The 18,472-nt window shown below is 33.9% G+C and overlaps 1 protein-coding gene across 3 annotated transcripts; it reads right to left on the bottom strand.

The window, feature by feature from the left end:
• Window positions 1-462: 462 nt before the first annotated feature.
• LOC125646789 (DDB1- and CUL4-associated factor 7) lies at window positions 463-18,223 on the bottom strand. Of its 3 annotated transcripts, none has more exons than XM_056141663.1 (10): window positions 18,088-18,223; window positions 17,814-17,930; window positions 14,553-14,713; window positions 11,075-11,176; window positions 10,586-10,684; window positions 10,023-10,136; window positions 8,914-9,046; window positions 6,150-6,301; window positions 4,361-4,478; window positions 463-3,649 (listed from the first exon to the last, which is right to left on the bottom strand). In XM_056141663.1, the coding sequence occupies exons 3-10, from the start codon at window positions 14,706-14,708 to the stop codon at window positions 3,477-3,479; spliced, it is 1,047 nt and encodes a 348-aa protein (XP_055997638.1). In that variant the 5' UTR covers window positions 14,709-14,713; window positions 17,814-17,930; window positions 18,088-18,223; the 3' UTR covers window positions 463-3,476. The 3 variants fall into 3 exon arrangements, with proteins under 3 accessions (XP_055997638.1, XP_055997639.1, XP_055997637.1); XM_056141664.1 differs by having other exon boundaries at window positions 17,814-17,958; window positions 18,088-18,221; XM_056141662.1 differs by having other exon boundaries at window positions 17,814-17,958; window positions 18,062-18,199.
• Window positions 18,224-18,472: the final 249 nt, after the last annotated feature.

Raw genomic sequence — 18,472 nt, 5'->3', positions numbered from 1 at the left:
TATATATATATATATATATGGGCATTACAAAGTTATTGTAGAAAAGGGGATAAAAATCTTTGGAACAATCAGGTATCAAATCCTGGGGCGCGTTTTACAAAAGGTCTTACGACTTACGACCAACTTTACATACTGAAATTTTCCAGTTTTATTGCAAGATAATTCACTCCAAACGCAAAATATTTTTTTAAAATGATGAAAACTAAGCCTCAGAAAAGTTTTACTTCATTCATTTAAAATAACAACCATGTAATACACTTTAAGATTTGCGACTTTGTCATAAGTTGTTTTGTAAAACGGGCCCCAGGACCCTTGCATTACTAATTTAATAGGTGATCTAACCACTGAGCCACCTGAAATACAAAGTATGGTAATGTCACTACAATGTAAAATTTAAGACCATTTCTGAAATCGTATAAGAACTCTTCATATCGAGATGAAAAAATAATTTTAGAGAAAATGTCAGAAACGTCCAGAATGTCCTTAAACATGATTTCCTCATTTTATTCACATACTCATGCAATGAAAACATAGGAAATAGTTGAATGGCAGTAAAATTTGGGTTCACAAAGCTTTATATTAAAATCATATATTTACATTTGATGACAAGTTAGTTCATGAAAAATAATCACAGGCACTTGAAGTATGGATAGTACTACCCCCCCCCCCCTTTTTTTAATATATTTTTTTTTTTGGTGGCAATAATTTCTCTTTAGAGATTGGCCTTCTACCGATATAATAATATTTTATTATACCTGTAGAAGGCCAATCTCTAAAGCTTACAAAAAGCGTGAAACGATTACATGAATCGAAAGAGGGATGAGATAGACAGGGAATTCACACATTTCAGAGAAATTATTGCCACCAATTTTTTTGATATTAAAAATAGGGGAGGGGGGTTGTAGTAATATCCATACTTCCTGTGAAAATAATGTGATTTAATCCTATCAACATAAAATGAACACATTTGTAAAACATTGTTAATGAATAAAGCATCAGCCTTGACATTTAGTTCACTGTTGGTATGGAAGAATAATCTTGAAGGTCACCTAAGTATTGCAGGATAAATAACTTTAAAATAGAAGAGCTTTATTTTGTCACCTGAGTATTGCAGGACAAATAAACTTTAAAACAGAAGAGCTTCATATTGAATAAGTAATGAATGAAATTTTCAAATGCTGAAAACAGGATTTGTATTTATTTATTTGTTTTTTTTTGTTTTTTTTTTTATCTAACTTGACATGTACTTCTTTTAAATGTTCTGTCACAAAATTATGGTCTAAATAAATATTTCAAATTTCGTTATCAGCAAAATTTATCTTGTCCAAAAGACCATTATTCAGGGTTACAACATGTTTTGTCTTAACCAACCCTTGTGCTACATTGTAAATATCAGCTTTTCCATCTTTCCATTTAATACTTTAACATTTAACAATGACCTTGAACTTTATCAACTGACCTAACAGTGAACCATGACCTTGACCTTTTTACTCTGCATTTAGATATTTAAAGGAATCTCAACCTCAAGTGACCCCCATGATTAGGGTGATATGGTACATCATAACATGTTTATTTTGGCTGAATTGCATGTACATGTATAACTCTGTAGATTAACAGCTAGTCACTACATGGACTACATATACACCCATACAAAAAGGCAAACATTTCACGGAATACTGAATCTCCATGGTCTACTGAATACATGATATATGAAGTTTTGTATCTTGACATGTAAATGCCACTAGTGATTGAAAACTCAATAAAAATCACTTAAAACTACATAATATGCACATAGTCTATACATTGTACACTATGAAAACTATATTTCTAATGCACTTCAAAACTTAAAATGATTCTGGCAAATGAAGAATAAACCACTGAGTAAAGTTAATTTCCATGCTCTTTTCATCATTGTCTGCATTTATGAATTCAGTGCATACTGACAAACATGCATGTATTTTGTTATCCACCAAAATATCATACAATGATTCAAGACACCTTTTTGAATAAAGTATATATATTTGAATTCAAAATCAATTTATCTAATCAAAATCAGCCGCTTAGATATGCTCTTCTCCGACAACAATTTGCAGCATAATACCGATTCATGAGAGCAGCTAGAACTGCCGATTTTAATCAGATTGAAATTCAATAGTTGCTGTTTTGAACACAACCTTAAATAATTACAATCAATGTTATTACAGGCTAGTTACCTTACAATGTGAACAATCTTTGTTTTACAATACATGTAAATGGACCACATCTTACACCCAAGTCATAGCAGAATTCATCAATGAAGAGTTGCTTCAATACTATACAAATAATATACAGACTACATACAGAGTAAAAACTCTACCTGGAGCGACTTAGCAAAGTTGCAACCAAGCAAGTATTCATACAAAATAGACAAATAAAACAAACTTCAGTCAATCAAAAACCATAAAATTTAGTCTGAATTGCTGATTGTTCCACCTTAAGAAAAATTCCAAGAAAATCTCTCTCCCTATAAAAAAATTGCACGTCTTCGGAGAGTAACAAAGTGACAAGTGAGCTGGAATGAAGCTGTTCTGGAGAATAAGTCATAAATTTACCAGTGAAAATCAAAGTGGATCAAACTGGAATATTTGCTCTGTCAAACATTTAAGTAATTTAATCTGGAATTGGTCATTTTTATACTAAAATTCCACTCACTCTGAAAAGCAATGCTTTTTCTGGATCAGTGTAGAACTTTTTACCAAGCTTGATAATTTGGCATATAGATGTTTTGATTATTTTCTATGTGAGTGGATGGAAACAGGTACAAGTACACAATGAACAAACTTCAATCAGAAAAGCTCAATGAGCCAGAGACATAATTAACATAAATTAGCAATTTCTTTCAGATTCGTCTAAAAATATTTTGAATAATCACAGAAATTGAGATATATCAAATAAATATCAACTATGATTCATATGTAGGACATGCCTATGGGAATGAAGGGTGTAATTTCTGAGGATGACACATACACACCAATCAATGTGATTTCATCAGTGTTTTAGGATTAACATGTTTTGCACTTTCTCATCTGACAATTGTTTTCATCATTATGTTAAAAAATATGATCACTTCAAATTCAATTCATGATAGGAACGGATTAAACTCGATCTTAAACATGAAGTATTACAATAACAGAGAAAAATATAATACTCTACTCCTCACATATTTTATGGGGTAGGCCTACCGCTGAGATAATCATAGCTCTGTTTGAACCTATCCAATTAGTTTGGTGGTTCTTTCTCAATGAATAAGAGATTATCATCATTGTGCTGTACATGTAACTCAAAAGAATGAGTAGACAATGTATTAAAGGACATCATCCCTCTACTTCTCTCAATCACTGTTCTAGCTTTCAAATTACATGGGCATATGTATGCACATAAAAGCTTTTTCAATATGGACGATGACAAATAAATAGCATAAACTGTCTCCATTTTGTTCACACACGCAAAATTTCAAGACAGTTATTATAACAAATGGCAATCCAGTCTGGCTGTGTGGATGACCACTGAATCTGATTTATCTCCCCTGCTGATGTATAGGCCAGAATAGGATCCTCAATTGCTCTTGGCATGGACTGGATATCCCAGATCAATGCTTGATGGTCATCAGCTACATGATAAAAACAAAATGTGCCCTCAGATTACAACAAAGTGGAACCAGTCAGAGGTCAATGTTAAGGTCACCAGGTCAAAGATTTTGGGGTCAATAGAAAGGCAAGCTCTACCTCTTATAGTGTAAATGATTGATTGATTGATGTTTTAACAATTTTTCAGTCATCTGGTGGCGCCCAGTTTTTATTGGTGGAAGAGAGAACCCAGATACAATGTACCTGGGAAGAGACCACTGACCTTCCAAAAGTAAACTGGGAAACTTTCTCACTTAACAGCGCCAGCGGGATTCGAACCCGCGCCGACAGAGGTGAGAGGCCGTGTGATTTTGAACGTGATGCTCTAACCACTCGCCCACGGAGGCCCCTCTTATAGTGTAAAAGATATGACCAAGGTTAAAGTTTTTTATCAAAGACCAACAGACAGGCCAAAACTATATCCTCCCAAATCTTTGATTACAGGGACCTAATCATAGAAAACTATTTAAGATTTTAATCCTGACTTTCTTTACCACACAGAAAAGTTCAAAGTTAGACAAATCCTCATCTATTACAAAGTCTTACACTGCCAGCTCCTGATGATTCATCATTTACAAATGTTTACTTAATCTAGGACACAGTTATCCAATTAAATCAGCTGAAAGATATGACACAATTTTCATCTGAAAGAAATGACACTATTTATCATTCAAGCATTCTCTGTTGCATCTTACCAGCGGTGCAGATATGACAGCTGGAGTGGGGGGCCCAGGCGATGCCATTCACACATGCCCGATGATTGTTCAGACGAGCGACTGGGGTACAGGGCACTCGCACATCCAAAATGATGACCTGTTAAAATGTACCACAGATTGAAAGATAGTTCAAATTTTGGCATAATATATGAGGGTCATTAAAAAAATACGTAGACTTTTGCCATAATTTTTTCCCCAAATGTCATATTACATCCAAAATTGGTGGTCATAACCAGACAATAAATGATTTTAATTATACTGAAGAAAATTCAGATATATCACAAAATATTTCAAAAATTAAAAACCGAAAAATGAGTTCACAGTGCATGGTATAATTTTTTTATTTACAAAAATGCATCATGTAATGTTAATTGTCAAAACTCTCAAAAATGGCACCAAAACAGAATGAAATTCACAAGTTCTAGTAGAGAATTATTACATCATTCTATAAGCGAAGTTTTGATGTAATAAAAAAAAAATACTACTACATAACTTATTTAACTAGTAATATATTACTTTTGATCAATAGTTTATTATTCTGTAGTATACTAACATATTTTTATAATGACCCTCATATGGTATATTGCATTTGTGCCTTTCCTATCATTTAAAGAAAGAATACTAGTACATTACTCATTTAACTAACAACATATTACCTTATACCACTAGTTTATTATTCTGTCACTTGCATCCTCTATACATTACTTTATGTCACTAGTGTGTCTATATCAATAGTATTAATTTCAACCGACATCATGGCTACACTACCATGACTATGAAGACTGTTTTGACAAATCTAGACAGATGAAGATGACCAATTTCTTTAAGAAGTTAAAGTGTGATGAAATGTGTATAGTGTTAATGATTGTTAATCACTAACAATTCATTAATTTTTCAGATACATATAGTGCTTCATCATTTGCATTTTAGTGCGTGCGGTACACAGTTTTGTACATTTGTTTGTAGTGTGTGCGGTACACAGTTTTGTACATTTGTTTGTAGTGCTAATATACATGTGTAAAATGTAAGCACATGCAAATACACTGTACATGTACAGTATAATTCAATCTTAGTGTTTTGAAATGCATATAAATGTGAACATTATTATGGTTAAATCAAATGATAAAATGTGTTTAATTCACTATATGAAGATCTATCATGAATGCAATTCAGTTATTCGGATGCTTTATTTATTCGGATGATTTTGCTGGGAACCAAAGTGTCTGGATGAACAAGGCACCACTGTATATCACTAGTCTATTACATAATCATTTAAATGTCACTAACATACTACTCTTTGTATATGTGTATTCCAGCAAGCAACAAAAGTTTCTTCTTCTCTGATCAGATCAAACTTTTAGAAAGTTGTCTCCTACGAATAGTGAGTCCACAGGTTTAAATTAGTGGCAATTTTCTTATAGATACATTGATTAATTGATTGCATATTGTTTAACATCCCCCTCGAGAATATTTCACTCATTTGAAGACATCACCATTGCTGGTGAATGGCTGCAAAATTTCGGCCTATGCTCGGCACTTACTGCCTTTGAGCAGGGAGGGATCTTTATCATGCCACACCTGCTGTGACATGGGGCCTTGGTTTTTGTGGTCTCAACCGAAGGACCACCCACTTTAGTCGCCTCATACAACAAGCAAGGGGTACTGAGGACCTATTCTAACCCGGATCCCTATGGGACTCTATATATACATACTGAATTACTATTACAATACACCACACAAACGACACACTGTATTAGTATAACAATACCTCCATGGCATCCATGGCCATAGTAGCAAGATAGTTAGGATCTTGTTTATTCCAGCAAAGTCGTAATAGTGGGTGGTGCTGGGCGTCCTCGTAGATTATTGTGGAATGTTCAAGGTGACGCAAGTCGAACATTCTAACAGATCCATCAGCACCTGCAGGAAAATATATACCATGCATCTAAATTTGTATTCCCATATTTAGAAAGCAATACATTTGGAAGATTAATAAATATTGAGAGAATCAGTAAAGTTATATTAAAATATGCTTACATATTTATTCATGTGAACCAAGGTTCGAAATTAACTCATGTCCGTAAGTCCTAGACTAGTATAAAACGTGTCGGACTAGTGAACTCTCTATAGCACTAGTCCGTACGGACTAGTGAAAATCCAGAAATCAATCTTGAATTGGTAAAGATTTTTAGCAAGATTTGTCTGAGTCGCTTAGATGTTTGAACTTATGGTTGATTACCTGCATGGTCAAGTGTTTGCATGACTATGACAGCCTGATCTTCCTAACACATGGAGTGTGTTCGAGACCGCCGTTCTTCGAACGTGCACAAATTGTCAAATTCCTGCCGATTCCGAACGCCGAGTACACATCACGAGAACGTGTTCTAGGTGCAAGAATTGCAAGTAGTGTGGTCTGAGAACATGCACGTTTGTGCGCACATTTTCTCAACATTCGTGACTCTTAACACAGTAGTTCATAACATTATAGCTCATGACTTGGTCAATCGAGTGAATTTTTTTTACTTTATTGATAAGATTTCGAACTCCTGTGACTCTAAGATCTGAGCACCAAAAACAACAGGAACGTCGATCTCGAACGCACTTATGGACATTTATAAAAGGATTAACTCGGAGGTTAATATTGTATGCTTCTGAAGACATTGAATGCGAAATAAAATATGGTGGTCTCTTTTTCTTCTGTAGGTGTCAGAAATTGAATTGTTTGCATCTGTGATGTATTTGATTTGATTAAATACTATTGAATAAAATGAAGATCATTTTATTATATAATGGACGGACTAGTGAAATGCTTTGCTGACTAGTGAACATCAACAGTTACTAGTCCGTATGGACTAGTGCTTGAAAAAGTTAATTTCGAACCCTGTGAACAGTTAGCAAATGCAGACTAAATGAAAATCTAATAAGGCCACATCAAATCGATTCTCTGGTTCTCAGACAATTGTTTTTCAAAAAATGGGTAGGTAGGTAGGTAGGGGGTTTAGTTTTCCAGTTTATCTCCATGTCGTAAATGGGTAGGGATTTTTGGTCCGTGTTTTTTTTTTTTTTGTGTTGTGAAGAAAGTTAAGAGTTTTACAAATGGTATTCAACACCGTATAGCTTCTTTATCGTTGTCAGCCGTTTTATTTCGACCTACGATAACGTCGTACTTCAACTCGGCCTTGCTTTCATCAATTTGTTCCTTCACGGTTTCAATTTCTTTAAATTCACCGCCCAGAAGTTTCTTGCAAAGCGTATAAACCGTCAAGGACGAGTCTACCGGTATAATTGTCCATGGAATAATCTGTTTTGAGTTAAAAATAATCTCAATGCTGACAAGAACTGTTTCTGTCGCCATATTGTTTACATCAACTAAGCAGCACGTCTTATTCAGCAAGGTGCTTTATGATTTTGGCACCAAAACACAAATTTTATTTTGATGGATCAAATACAGGTGGCGGTGATTTTTTTCCGGGGCAGCAATAAACTCATGTCAGCGGCCGATTTTTTGGGGGGGCGGCGGTGTCTAAGAACCAGAGAATCGATTTGATGTGGCCTAATATTAAAGGCATATTAGGTCAACATATATACACTAGAAATTGTTTTTATGAAAAACAAATGTCTCCCCAGCTTCCAAAATTGGAAGTGCTCCAAATTAAACCTCCTCTCCTTAATGTACTGCATGGTATGGAGGAGAAAGCATGAGCAGGAACATAGACATTATGAACTCCAATAAGCCACATAGGAGAAGTGTTCACAAACTATTTTACACCCGCCAACCCTCAGATCCACTACAACTTTAAGGAAGACAATTGGACCCTCCTGTTCCTACAATACGCACATCTGCAAATGACATTGAAGTATTGTACAAAATTCCAATTCTATTGGATAAGCCATATAGAAGAACAAGCATTCACAAACTATTTTACATCCTCCACTCCTCTTAAGTCCACTATAACTTTTAGGAAAATAATAAGATCCTCCTGTCTCGACAATATGCACAGCTACAAATGACAATGAAGCATTGTATAAAGTTTCAAATCTCTCAGATAAGCCATATAGTAGGAGAAGTGTTCACAAACTATTTTACATCCTCCACCCCTCTTAGATCCACTATAACTTTTATGAATATAATTAGATCCTCCCCATCCCACAAATAAGCACACCCCTCTTAAATCCATCATAACTTTTAGGAAAACATCTAGAAATGGCAATGAAGCATGGTACAAAGTTTCAAGTCTATTCGATAACCCATATAGGAAAAGTGTTCACGAACTATTTTACATCCTCCACCCCTATTAGATCCATTATAACTTTTAGGAAAATAATTGGATCCTCATGTCCCTACAATATGCACAGCTACAAATGACAATGAAGCATTGTACAAAGTTTCAAGTCTATCCGATAAGATAACCCATATAGGAGGAGAAGTGTTCACAAGATTTTGTGACAGACAGACAGACGGACAGACGGAAAGTACAAAAACAATATGTCTCCCCATGAGACATAATAATGCCAAAGTCCCACACACATACCGACACTGGCAAACATGTCCCTCCCACCTCCAGCTCGACTAAATGCAATGTCGTACACTTCCTTGTCGTGGGCGATCAGCTGAGTTTTCACATGGCCTGATACCACATTGACACGACCAAGCACCTGTCCTGTCTAATAAAACAATACACAATAGTCTTATAATGACCAAGCACCTGTCCTGTCTAATAAAACAATACACAATAGTCTTATAATGATCAAGCACTTGTCCTGTCTATCAAAACAATACATAATAGTCTTATAATGATCAAGCACTTGTCCTGTCTATCAAAACAATACATAATAGTCTTATAATGATCAAGCACTTGTCCTGTCTATCAAAACAATACATAATAGTCTTATAATGATCAAGCACCTGTCCTGTTGATCAAAACAATATAAAGAGCAAGGACCTATCCATTTTATCTACACGGTAAACAATAACTTTATTATCTGTCCATTCTATCTAAATAATACACAATAACTTTATAAGGACCAAGGACTTGTCCATTGTATCAAAAATTAAAAATAATACAGAACAGTCTCCTTGATTATCATCTTTTCATGACAGTACCAGTAGGGGAAAACATCCCTAGTTCACATAACATCATAAGTTCACAAAACATTACTGGTTCACATAACATCCCTAGTTCACATAACATCACTGGTTCACATAACATCACTGGTTCACAAAACATTACTGGTTCACATAACATCACTGGTTCACATAACATCACTGGTTCACATAACATCACTGGTTCACAAATTATTACTTAGACTGCTACAACACATACAAGTAAATGTCTGTTCAGTCTGATTGAAATATGTGACTGTATGATATAGCAAATAGAAATATGTGTATAATAAATTATGCAGATATTGCTTTCACAAACTGACACAAGGTTACTTATGAAATGAAGTTCAAAATTGATAAAATACTATGCTATGTACCGGGTACTTTCACTGATCAGAAACAGTGTCAACATAGAATATACAATGATTTACAAAATAATAATAACTATACCTCTAGGCCCCATATTGTACAGGTAGTGTCAATATTGGATGTTCCTAAAAGTATATACAATGATTTACAAAATAATAATAACTATACCTCTAGGCCCCATATCGTACAAGTAGTGTCAATACTGGATGTTCCTAAAAGGTTTGGGTCCACCTCATTCCAATCAAATGAAGTCAGAGGAGCGCAAAAATCGGAGTTCTTGTTCTGTAATATAAAAATCAGAATAATTTCAAAACTTCTAATTGCATGTGTGATTACAATCCGCTATTACATGGCACGGTTTCCTGATCTAGTTACAGAAAACAAAGTAGAGCAGAATAAAGTCTGTAGCTCAACTGCATGTACCCAGCATCAGAAATTCTTCTGTAGATGAAAGATAACGAACTGTGATCAATCTCATAACTCCTATAAGCAATACAAAATAGAGAGTTGGGCAAACACGGATTCCTGGATATACCAGAGATTGGATCAGGTACCTTGGAAGAGTAAGCATCCCCTGTCGACCAGTCACACCCACTGTGATCCCTATATCTTGATCAGGTAAACGGAGTAATCCATAGTCAAAATCAGTGTTCAGAGAATGGTCAAACAATCGGTATGATAACATTCTCTAAACACTGCAGTAAATTTCTATTACATTTGACAGTACTCACATTATTGAGGAGACACTCCAAGCGAGATTCATTGTCATTGACTCTCCACACTCTCAGGTAGTCTCCACTGGTGGCCAATAAATCAGGATAGCCACCTTTCTGTAAACAAAGATTTCTAGTATTCTTAAAGTGGAAACATCATGCTACACATACATTAATTTTGTCAGTATGTTCAAATCGAATCCAACATACGGACTATTTACATATTATTATACCATACTTACAGCATCTGGAATCCAATATACGGACTATTTACATATTATTATACCATACTTACAGCATCTGGAATCCAACATACGGACTATTTACATATTATTATACCATACTTACAGCATCTGGAATCCAACATACGGACTATTTACATATTATTATACCATACTTACAGCATCTGGAATCCAACATACGGACTATTTACATATCATTATACCATACTTACAGCATCTGGAATCCAACATACGGACTATTTACATATCATTATACCATACTTACAGCATCTGGAATCCACATAATTTTGGTGGTTGGATACGGATGATCAAATGTGCTCTTTGAAGTAAATTCTGAGGTTTCTTCATCAAGAGCCACAATCTGTACCTTGTAAGAGTAATCAGTCGTGGTTTATGTTTGTTCTAGTCATTATCTTTCAAAAGATTTATACATTTTAAAGGCATATATGACGAGGGCTCTTTTTTATCCACAAAATCTGATATTTGTGCTGTTATTTAAAAAAAAAATTGGAATTATGACACCATGAATATTGTTTCTTGTGTAATAATAGTTGAAACAAAATCCAAATCTAATCAAAATTAGCTGTTTTGAATCCACTACCACTTTTCTTTGAGGAGCATTACCAGTGCTCGAGCTGGGTGAATTTTTTTCAAAAATGGCGAAAAAAAATTTAAAGTGGTGAAAATCCCTTTTTGCAATATATTGTATTTTAAAATCTGTCTTGTGTTTTCCTTTAATTGTCAGTGACACATTATCGCCTGTTTGTTTATACAGTCAACGCGTGCGACCGGAAATCTCGCGTCGCTCCAGTGCACACAGAGCTGGTCACGAAGGCCAGATAATACCCTCAGGTAAGGTATGGCTGCAAAAAAGTCAGTGATTATGTAATAAAGTACATCAGACAGCTGTGTACCCTGTTGTGGTCAATTGTTTAACATTTAAAGTCTTATCCATTATCGTGTTATCATCTTCACATTAATGTCAATTCTTAACCACAGAACCGACCGGTAATTAAATTGGCCGTATTATTGTGTATAATGTATATACATCAATTGTTTGTTTTTGCGGCCAAGCTCGTTGATTACAAGATTTTGATGGGTTTAATTTTAGTTCGAAAATTTCAAAAACAATGCGGTCGGTCACCATTGATATGGACATAGCAATTTTAATAAATAATTTTCTTTGAAGGTCTGTGCGCAACAGTATAAAAATGTTAATTTCATAAGACTATGCACCCCATTCTATTTTGACACAACTCGTAGCTTCTGACCCAAGTCAGTCTAGAATTAAAAAAAATATCTGTTTGGCTTTACAGTCAATCCCACCTGCTCAAACATCTTATTCTGTCCAAATTGCAAAATCTTCCATACCAAAACGGAAATTTAATAGGGAATGGTTGAGATACGACTCTAAATTCAGGGCTTGAAGCTTACATTTAAAGTCTCCAGTCCAGCCGGACTGATGGGGTATAATTTCAACCAGTCCGCAGAAAAATTTACCAGTCCAACAGAGTTTTCCAAAATAATTAAACATATATATTTTGTTAATGTTATTAGAATGAATTGAACTCAATATGCCTCAGACAATATTGTAACACTTAAATAGGGGATTTCTATTTACCAATCTGATTCGCCTGTTATATCTACAGATCGAAGCATGCCAAATGTGTGTATAAAATTTCTTAAGTATATTTTCCAAAATGATGCTTTAGAAAATTAACCAGTCCCATCAGACTGACTGAAACAAATGTCAGTCAGTCCACCACACTTTTAACCAGTCACAGACTGACGGGCATATGTTAATTTCGAACCCTGAAATTGGGCTTGATGTTTTGTGACATCTGCATTTCAGGCAATGTACACAATGTTTTCACTGAGGGGTGTAGCATCATGAAGTTTATATGATTTATTATCTAATTTTTGATTTCCATAATAGAATTTATCAAAAACAAATCAACTTCATAATAATTCAGAAAGAAGTGTTTAGGTATGGTAGCTGGATATGATTAAGTAATATAACCGATTCAAAATGCTAAAATCAGTGTAATGAATAAAATAATATGATGGAAATAATTGTAAAGCATGAAATTATTTGCGCTGCGCCGCACCCCGAAAAAGTGGCGAAAGGGAATTCTGGTCCAGTGGGAGCACTGAGCATTACTTGATTCAAAAGCACTAATTCTAATTAGATTGAACAAAATTCATTATTGTATCTCATTTAGTAATGCTTCTAACAAAAATCATTATTGTTCCCTATTCAGTAATGTTCATAATATAGAACATTATTATTGTTCCCTATTCAGTAATGTTTATAACACAGAACATTATTATTGTTCCCTATCCAGTAATATTTATAGCATAGAACATTATTATTGTTCCCTATTCAGTAATGTTTATAACATAGAACACTTTTATTGTTCCCTATTCAGTAATGTTTAAAACAGAACATTAATATTGTTCCCTATTCAGTAATGTTTATAACAGAACATTAATATTGTTCCCTATTCAGTAATGTTTATAACATAGAACATTAATATTGTTCCCTATTCAGTAATGTTTATAACATAGAACACTTTTATTGTTCCCTATTCAGTAATGTTTATAACATAGAACATTATTATTGTTCCCTATTCAGTAATGTTTATAACATAGAACATTATTATTGTTCCCTATTCAGTAATATTTATAACATAGAACATTATTATTGTTCCTTATTCAGTAATGTTTATAACAGAACATTAATATTTTTCCCTATTCAGTAATGTTTATAACATAGAACATTAATATTGTTCCCTATTCAGTAATGTTTATAACATAGAACATTACTATTGTTCCCTATTCAGTAATGTTTATAACATAGAACATTATTATTGTTCACTATTCAGTAATGTTTATAACATAGAACACTTTTATTGTTCCCTATTCAGTAATGTTTATAACATAGAACATTACTATTGTTCCCTATTCAGTAATGTTTATAACATAGAACATTACTATTGTTCCCTATTCAGTAATGTTTATAACATAGAACATTATTATTGTTCCCTATTCAGTAATGTTTATAACATAGAACATTACTATTGTTCCCTATTCAGTAATGTTTATAACATAGAACATTAATATTGTTCCCTATTCAGTAATGTTTATAACATAGAACATTATTATTGTTCACTATTCAGTAATGTTTATAACATAGAACACTTTTATTGTTCCCTATTCAGTAATGTTTATAACATAGAACATTAATATTGTTCCCTATTCAGTAATGTTTATAACATAGAACATTACTATTGTTCCCTATTCAGTAATGTTTATAACATAGAACATTACTATTGTTCCCTATTCAGTAATGTTTATAACATAGAACATTATTATTGTTCCCTATTCAGTAATGTTTATAACATAGAACATTACTATTGTTCCCTATTCAGTAATGTTTATAACATAGAACATTACTATTGTTCCCTATTCAGTAATGTTTATAACATAAAACATTATTATGGTTCCCTATTCAGTAATGTTTATAACATAGAACATTATTATGGTTCCCTATTCAGTAATGTTTATAACATAGAACATTAGTATTGTTCCCTATTCAGTAATGTTTATAACATAGAACATTAGTATTGTTCCCTATTCAGTAATGTTTATAACATAGAACATTATCCCTATTCAGTAATATTTATAACATAGAACATTATCCCTATTCAGTAATGTTTATAACAAAATTCTAGATTTCATACTTTGTTGTTGTACTCTTCTACAAAGCTGCCGAGAGCTAGTCGGAACCGCTTGTCTGGGCGAATACTCCAGTTCATGCTGTAAACTGTCCATGGTGCCTCGTACTTGTATATTTCCTTCCGCTTCACTTGGCCGCCTGGACCAGGTAGAGCACACATCGTGTCTAAAATGCAGGTAAAGTTTAAATGCTTAAAATAAATACTATTATGATTCTAATAGCTCTGTCAAAAGCTCTCTAACAGGTGGGAAATAATTTTAAGATTGCATACTTGTGAATGGTTTCTGTTTTGCCAGATGTTTCACAGTTTTGAGATGCTCTCTACTAGCTACCCATCCAATCATAGTATATCTTAGCTACAGAACTGTAGCTCTCTGAGAAAATATCTGATCTGTCCCAATATTTTCTCAGAGAGCTACAGTTCTGCAGCTAAGTGTGTCATGGCCTTTCTTTCTTAGACCCCCCCCCCCCCCCTCCCCCCCCCCCCCCCCCATCATTATTAAAAACACTGCAATTTGTTTTTCTGATATTATTGCCAAAGTAAGACTAACATTTAATACTTATGTGATATTTTACAAAAAACTAAATCGACATGATAGTTTTCAACAAGACCTCCCCCCCTCCCCCCCAAAAAACCAAAATATGATGAATGTTGAACCTTATTGATTAATAAGTAAAAACATACAAGTATAAATATTAACACTCTGAATACCTTTTCTAGTGTTTATTCACAAATGAAAGTGTACATTAAAACTATTTAAAAATGTTAAAATGTAATACTATGTGGTTTTTAACAGTCACTTGTTTCCTTCTTCTTTTTCCTCTAAGGCGTAAATGATGTCAGACATGTCAGATGACAGAAAAACTTATGGGACTATTTACTAGTGATGGGACATCGGTTCACTTTCATAATCGATCATCGGTTGGAATCAGTTGCTGCTTCCGATGCGATTTTCCGATTATAATCGGATGTTACATTTTTACTATATAAAGCATAATCTTCAATTATATATCAATTAGCTAATATCAATAACTCAATATGATGTTTTCTATGTTGTCTTGATGCTTTTGCACTTTCTATATAAGCACCTTATAGTTCATAATCACCTTAGCTTTGTGCTGGTTGGATATATAACTAGCTCATAATTATGATGGATGCCATTGGAAGGTGAGATGCATATCCATATTGAATCTTACACGGAGATTAAAGACAGAAATTTAACTATATATTATTCAAAATTAAAACATAAAAAAGTACTAGTGCAGATTTGTTTTTTATTCAATACAAAGCATTACATTTCTTAAATAAATAGTTAACAGCTCTTTCTAGGAGAGAAATAGAACGGTAAACTAAACACCAGTATGATGTAAAACTCAGCATTTTAATCTAAATCTCTACTGTCTCTGGCTTAAGCATAATATCATTCAATCTATCACCAAAATTTACTCATGTTTTTGTTCAAGAAAATAAACAAATCTACATTATCTGCACTCAGCCTACTTCTCTATTTTGACACCAACCCACCAGCAAGAGAAAATACTCTCTCTGATGGCACACTACTAGCTTGAACACATAAAATCTTTTTGCAAGAACTGCTATTTTGGGGAAAAACATTTCATTTTTCTGCCAACACTCTAGAACTGTGAGCCCTTTGTCATCTTCTTTCAGTACCATCCCCAGGTAACCTCTGGTCTCTTTAAAATACTAGAATATAGTAAAGTACGTTCAAGAAAATTCAGAATTTAATATCAAGTTGCATATGATGCGATCGTTAGAAATGAGAGTTATGGCAGTTATAAATCAGCAACGTATATGATAGAAAAAATATACATTTGAAACAAGTATATCGTGCACATGATTCTGGTGTGTTGCACTAAAAAATACGCGCCACATGTCAAAGTATGAAAAAATAGACTTACCCGTGTTGGTGTATTCCTTGTAGCATTAACGGCACATAGCTTTATTTAGATTTAGGTTCGTTTTACTTGGAGGTAAATTGATATCTACCTTCCAAAATCCGAAATACTTCCATACTTCTGACTTCTTTTTCACGCCCGGGTGATCATATAATCCATTGTTTGACGCCATTTTTTTTCCTAGCACCGGTAAAACGATAATGGAAACGGTCTAATTCCGGAATGCGCTCTATGAAATGTGTGGATCCGATGATCGATTATGAAAAAAATAATCGATCATCGGAATCGGTAGCTTTTTTTCGTCGTTAATCGATGTTTTCTGATTATCAGTACAACACTACTATTTACCCCCCCCCCCTTACTATTTGAATTTACATTTTTATCCGACATCGATCTTGCACTACTGCAACATAGATTTTTATGTCATATATTTCTGGAAAAAGATAGACTGACTGTCTACAACTCAGTAAAGCCTTGTCTTGTAGAATTTGTATACTTCATCTATCATGTTAATGAATGAGTCTATCAATATTTTTGTTGGCAGTGACAGGATTGGTAACATTCCATTGGTATTGTATATATTCACATAAAGGTCAATCCGTGTGCAAGTCGGAGACCTGTTTTTCAGGGAAATTTTTAGGAATTTTACACTGATAGAATAATTTTGATCAGATTGCCTGTCTACTCAGTACAAAGAGCTCAGCTGTTTTTCTTTGATGTCTATATTTTATGAATGTCGGTCTCAATCTTTATTACCGATTACTCCATGTTAAATACACTGGATAAATAAAAAAATAGATTTACAAAGTTTATTTGTTTTATTGTCTCTTTGGCATGGTGATTGGACCTATAATTTTAACACACAAAATAGGATATCTGAAATAAAAATTTAGTGATGAGATGTTCACTGCCCAAACTATTTAATATTAGAGTGTGTTCACTGCCCAAGCTATCCCTCTGGTAAAATATGGTCAAATAATTAGATAATTAATTAATTACGGTAGCTTAATTCTAATGTATAACAATAATCTCTCACTGCATTGTTCAATATCAATGTTGTATACTACAGTCTGTGTTCATTTATTAATAAGTACAAAAACAGCCGTAATTTTGACAGCAAGTCTGCTGAAATTTTTTTTATGGATGGTTGTACGCTTTAAGTTGGACAGCATAATGAGGTATGAAAAATCTGTCCAGCTTAGAAATGTGGTTCATGTTTTGACAAATAAGGAGAAAAATCACACTTGTAGGACTTGGATCAGTACTGACCTGTTTCATGACTTCCTAGACAATATACAAGTATAATGAAGATTCACTGACAATAGTGACCTGTAATAACGGACATTACCTGCACTGAAACTTTCAGACCTCAGTCAAAAGATGTGGAGATGCCTTAAGAGGAATGTCCAAATCAGGAAAGGTGGTAAAGACTACTGATCAGTTCTGAACTGCTTCCATTCTGTAACTATAGCAGAGCTGCCTAAGTAATTATGCTGAAATAAAATGTAATTAAACTAGTTGGGTTATCAATTATACATATTTAGGTGATACATCTGGAGCATGTATGGTGGAAACTATCCACCGAGGTCTATCAACCTTGGATAAAGGATTGGTCCAAATACCTGCTTTGTGCACAGAATTTTGTTCCGTTAAGTACTTTAAAAATAAATGTAAATCACAAAAGTGTACTGTACACAAATTCCAAACAACAGCAAGGATTATAGGCTAGTCGTTCTTGGTTTTATTCGCGCAATTTGGCAGATGCTAATTAACGCAATCACAAAAAGCACACCCACAGCGCATGCACGTTACGCATGCAGTGTACGTTAAGTAAAACTATAGTTTACCTGATCCTGCTTTAGTTTGCCGGAAGTGAACGAGTCTAGTAGAAAATTACTGGCTATTATCCCACGTATTGCATCATGTACATTAGTTAGAATAATCTAACTATGTCTCGGGCTGGGTCCATAGGACATTATCACTTTAACAATAGAAAATCAATATATG

The sequence above is a fragment of the Ostrea edulis genome, chromosome 6 (genome assembly GCF_947568905.1).
Source record: "Ostrea edulis chromosome 6, xbOstEdul1.1, whole genome shotgun sequence".
Lineage (NCBI taxonomy): Eukaryota > Metazoa > Mollusca > Bivalvia > Ostreida > Ostreidae > Ostrea > Ostrea edulis.
Note: the sequence above shows the minus strand (reverse complement) of the source record. Positions and strands in the feature narration are given on the sequence as shown.

Coding starts and splice junctions, on each gene's coding strand:
- LOC125646789 (XM_056141663.1), bottom strand. CDS start 14,708: ATGTGTGCTCTACCTGGTCCAGGCGGCCAAGTGAAGCGGAAGGAAATA. Junction 11,177..14,552: donor TAGAAGAGTACAACAACAAA/GTATGAAATCTA, acceptor TACTCTTACAAG/GTACAGATTGTGGCTCTTGA. Junction 4,479..6,149: donor TGGCCATGGATGCCATGGAG/GTATTGTTATAC, acceptor ACATTTTAACAG/GTCATCATTTTGGATGTGCG.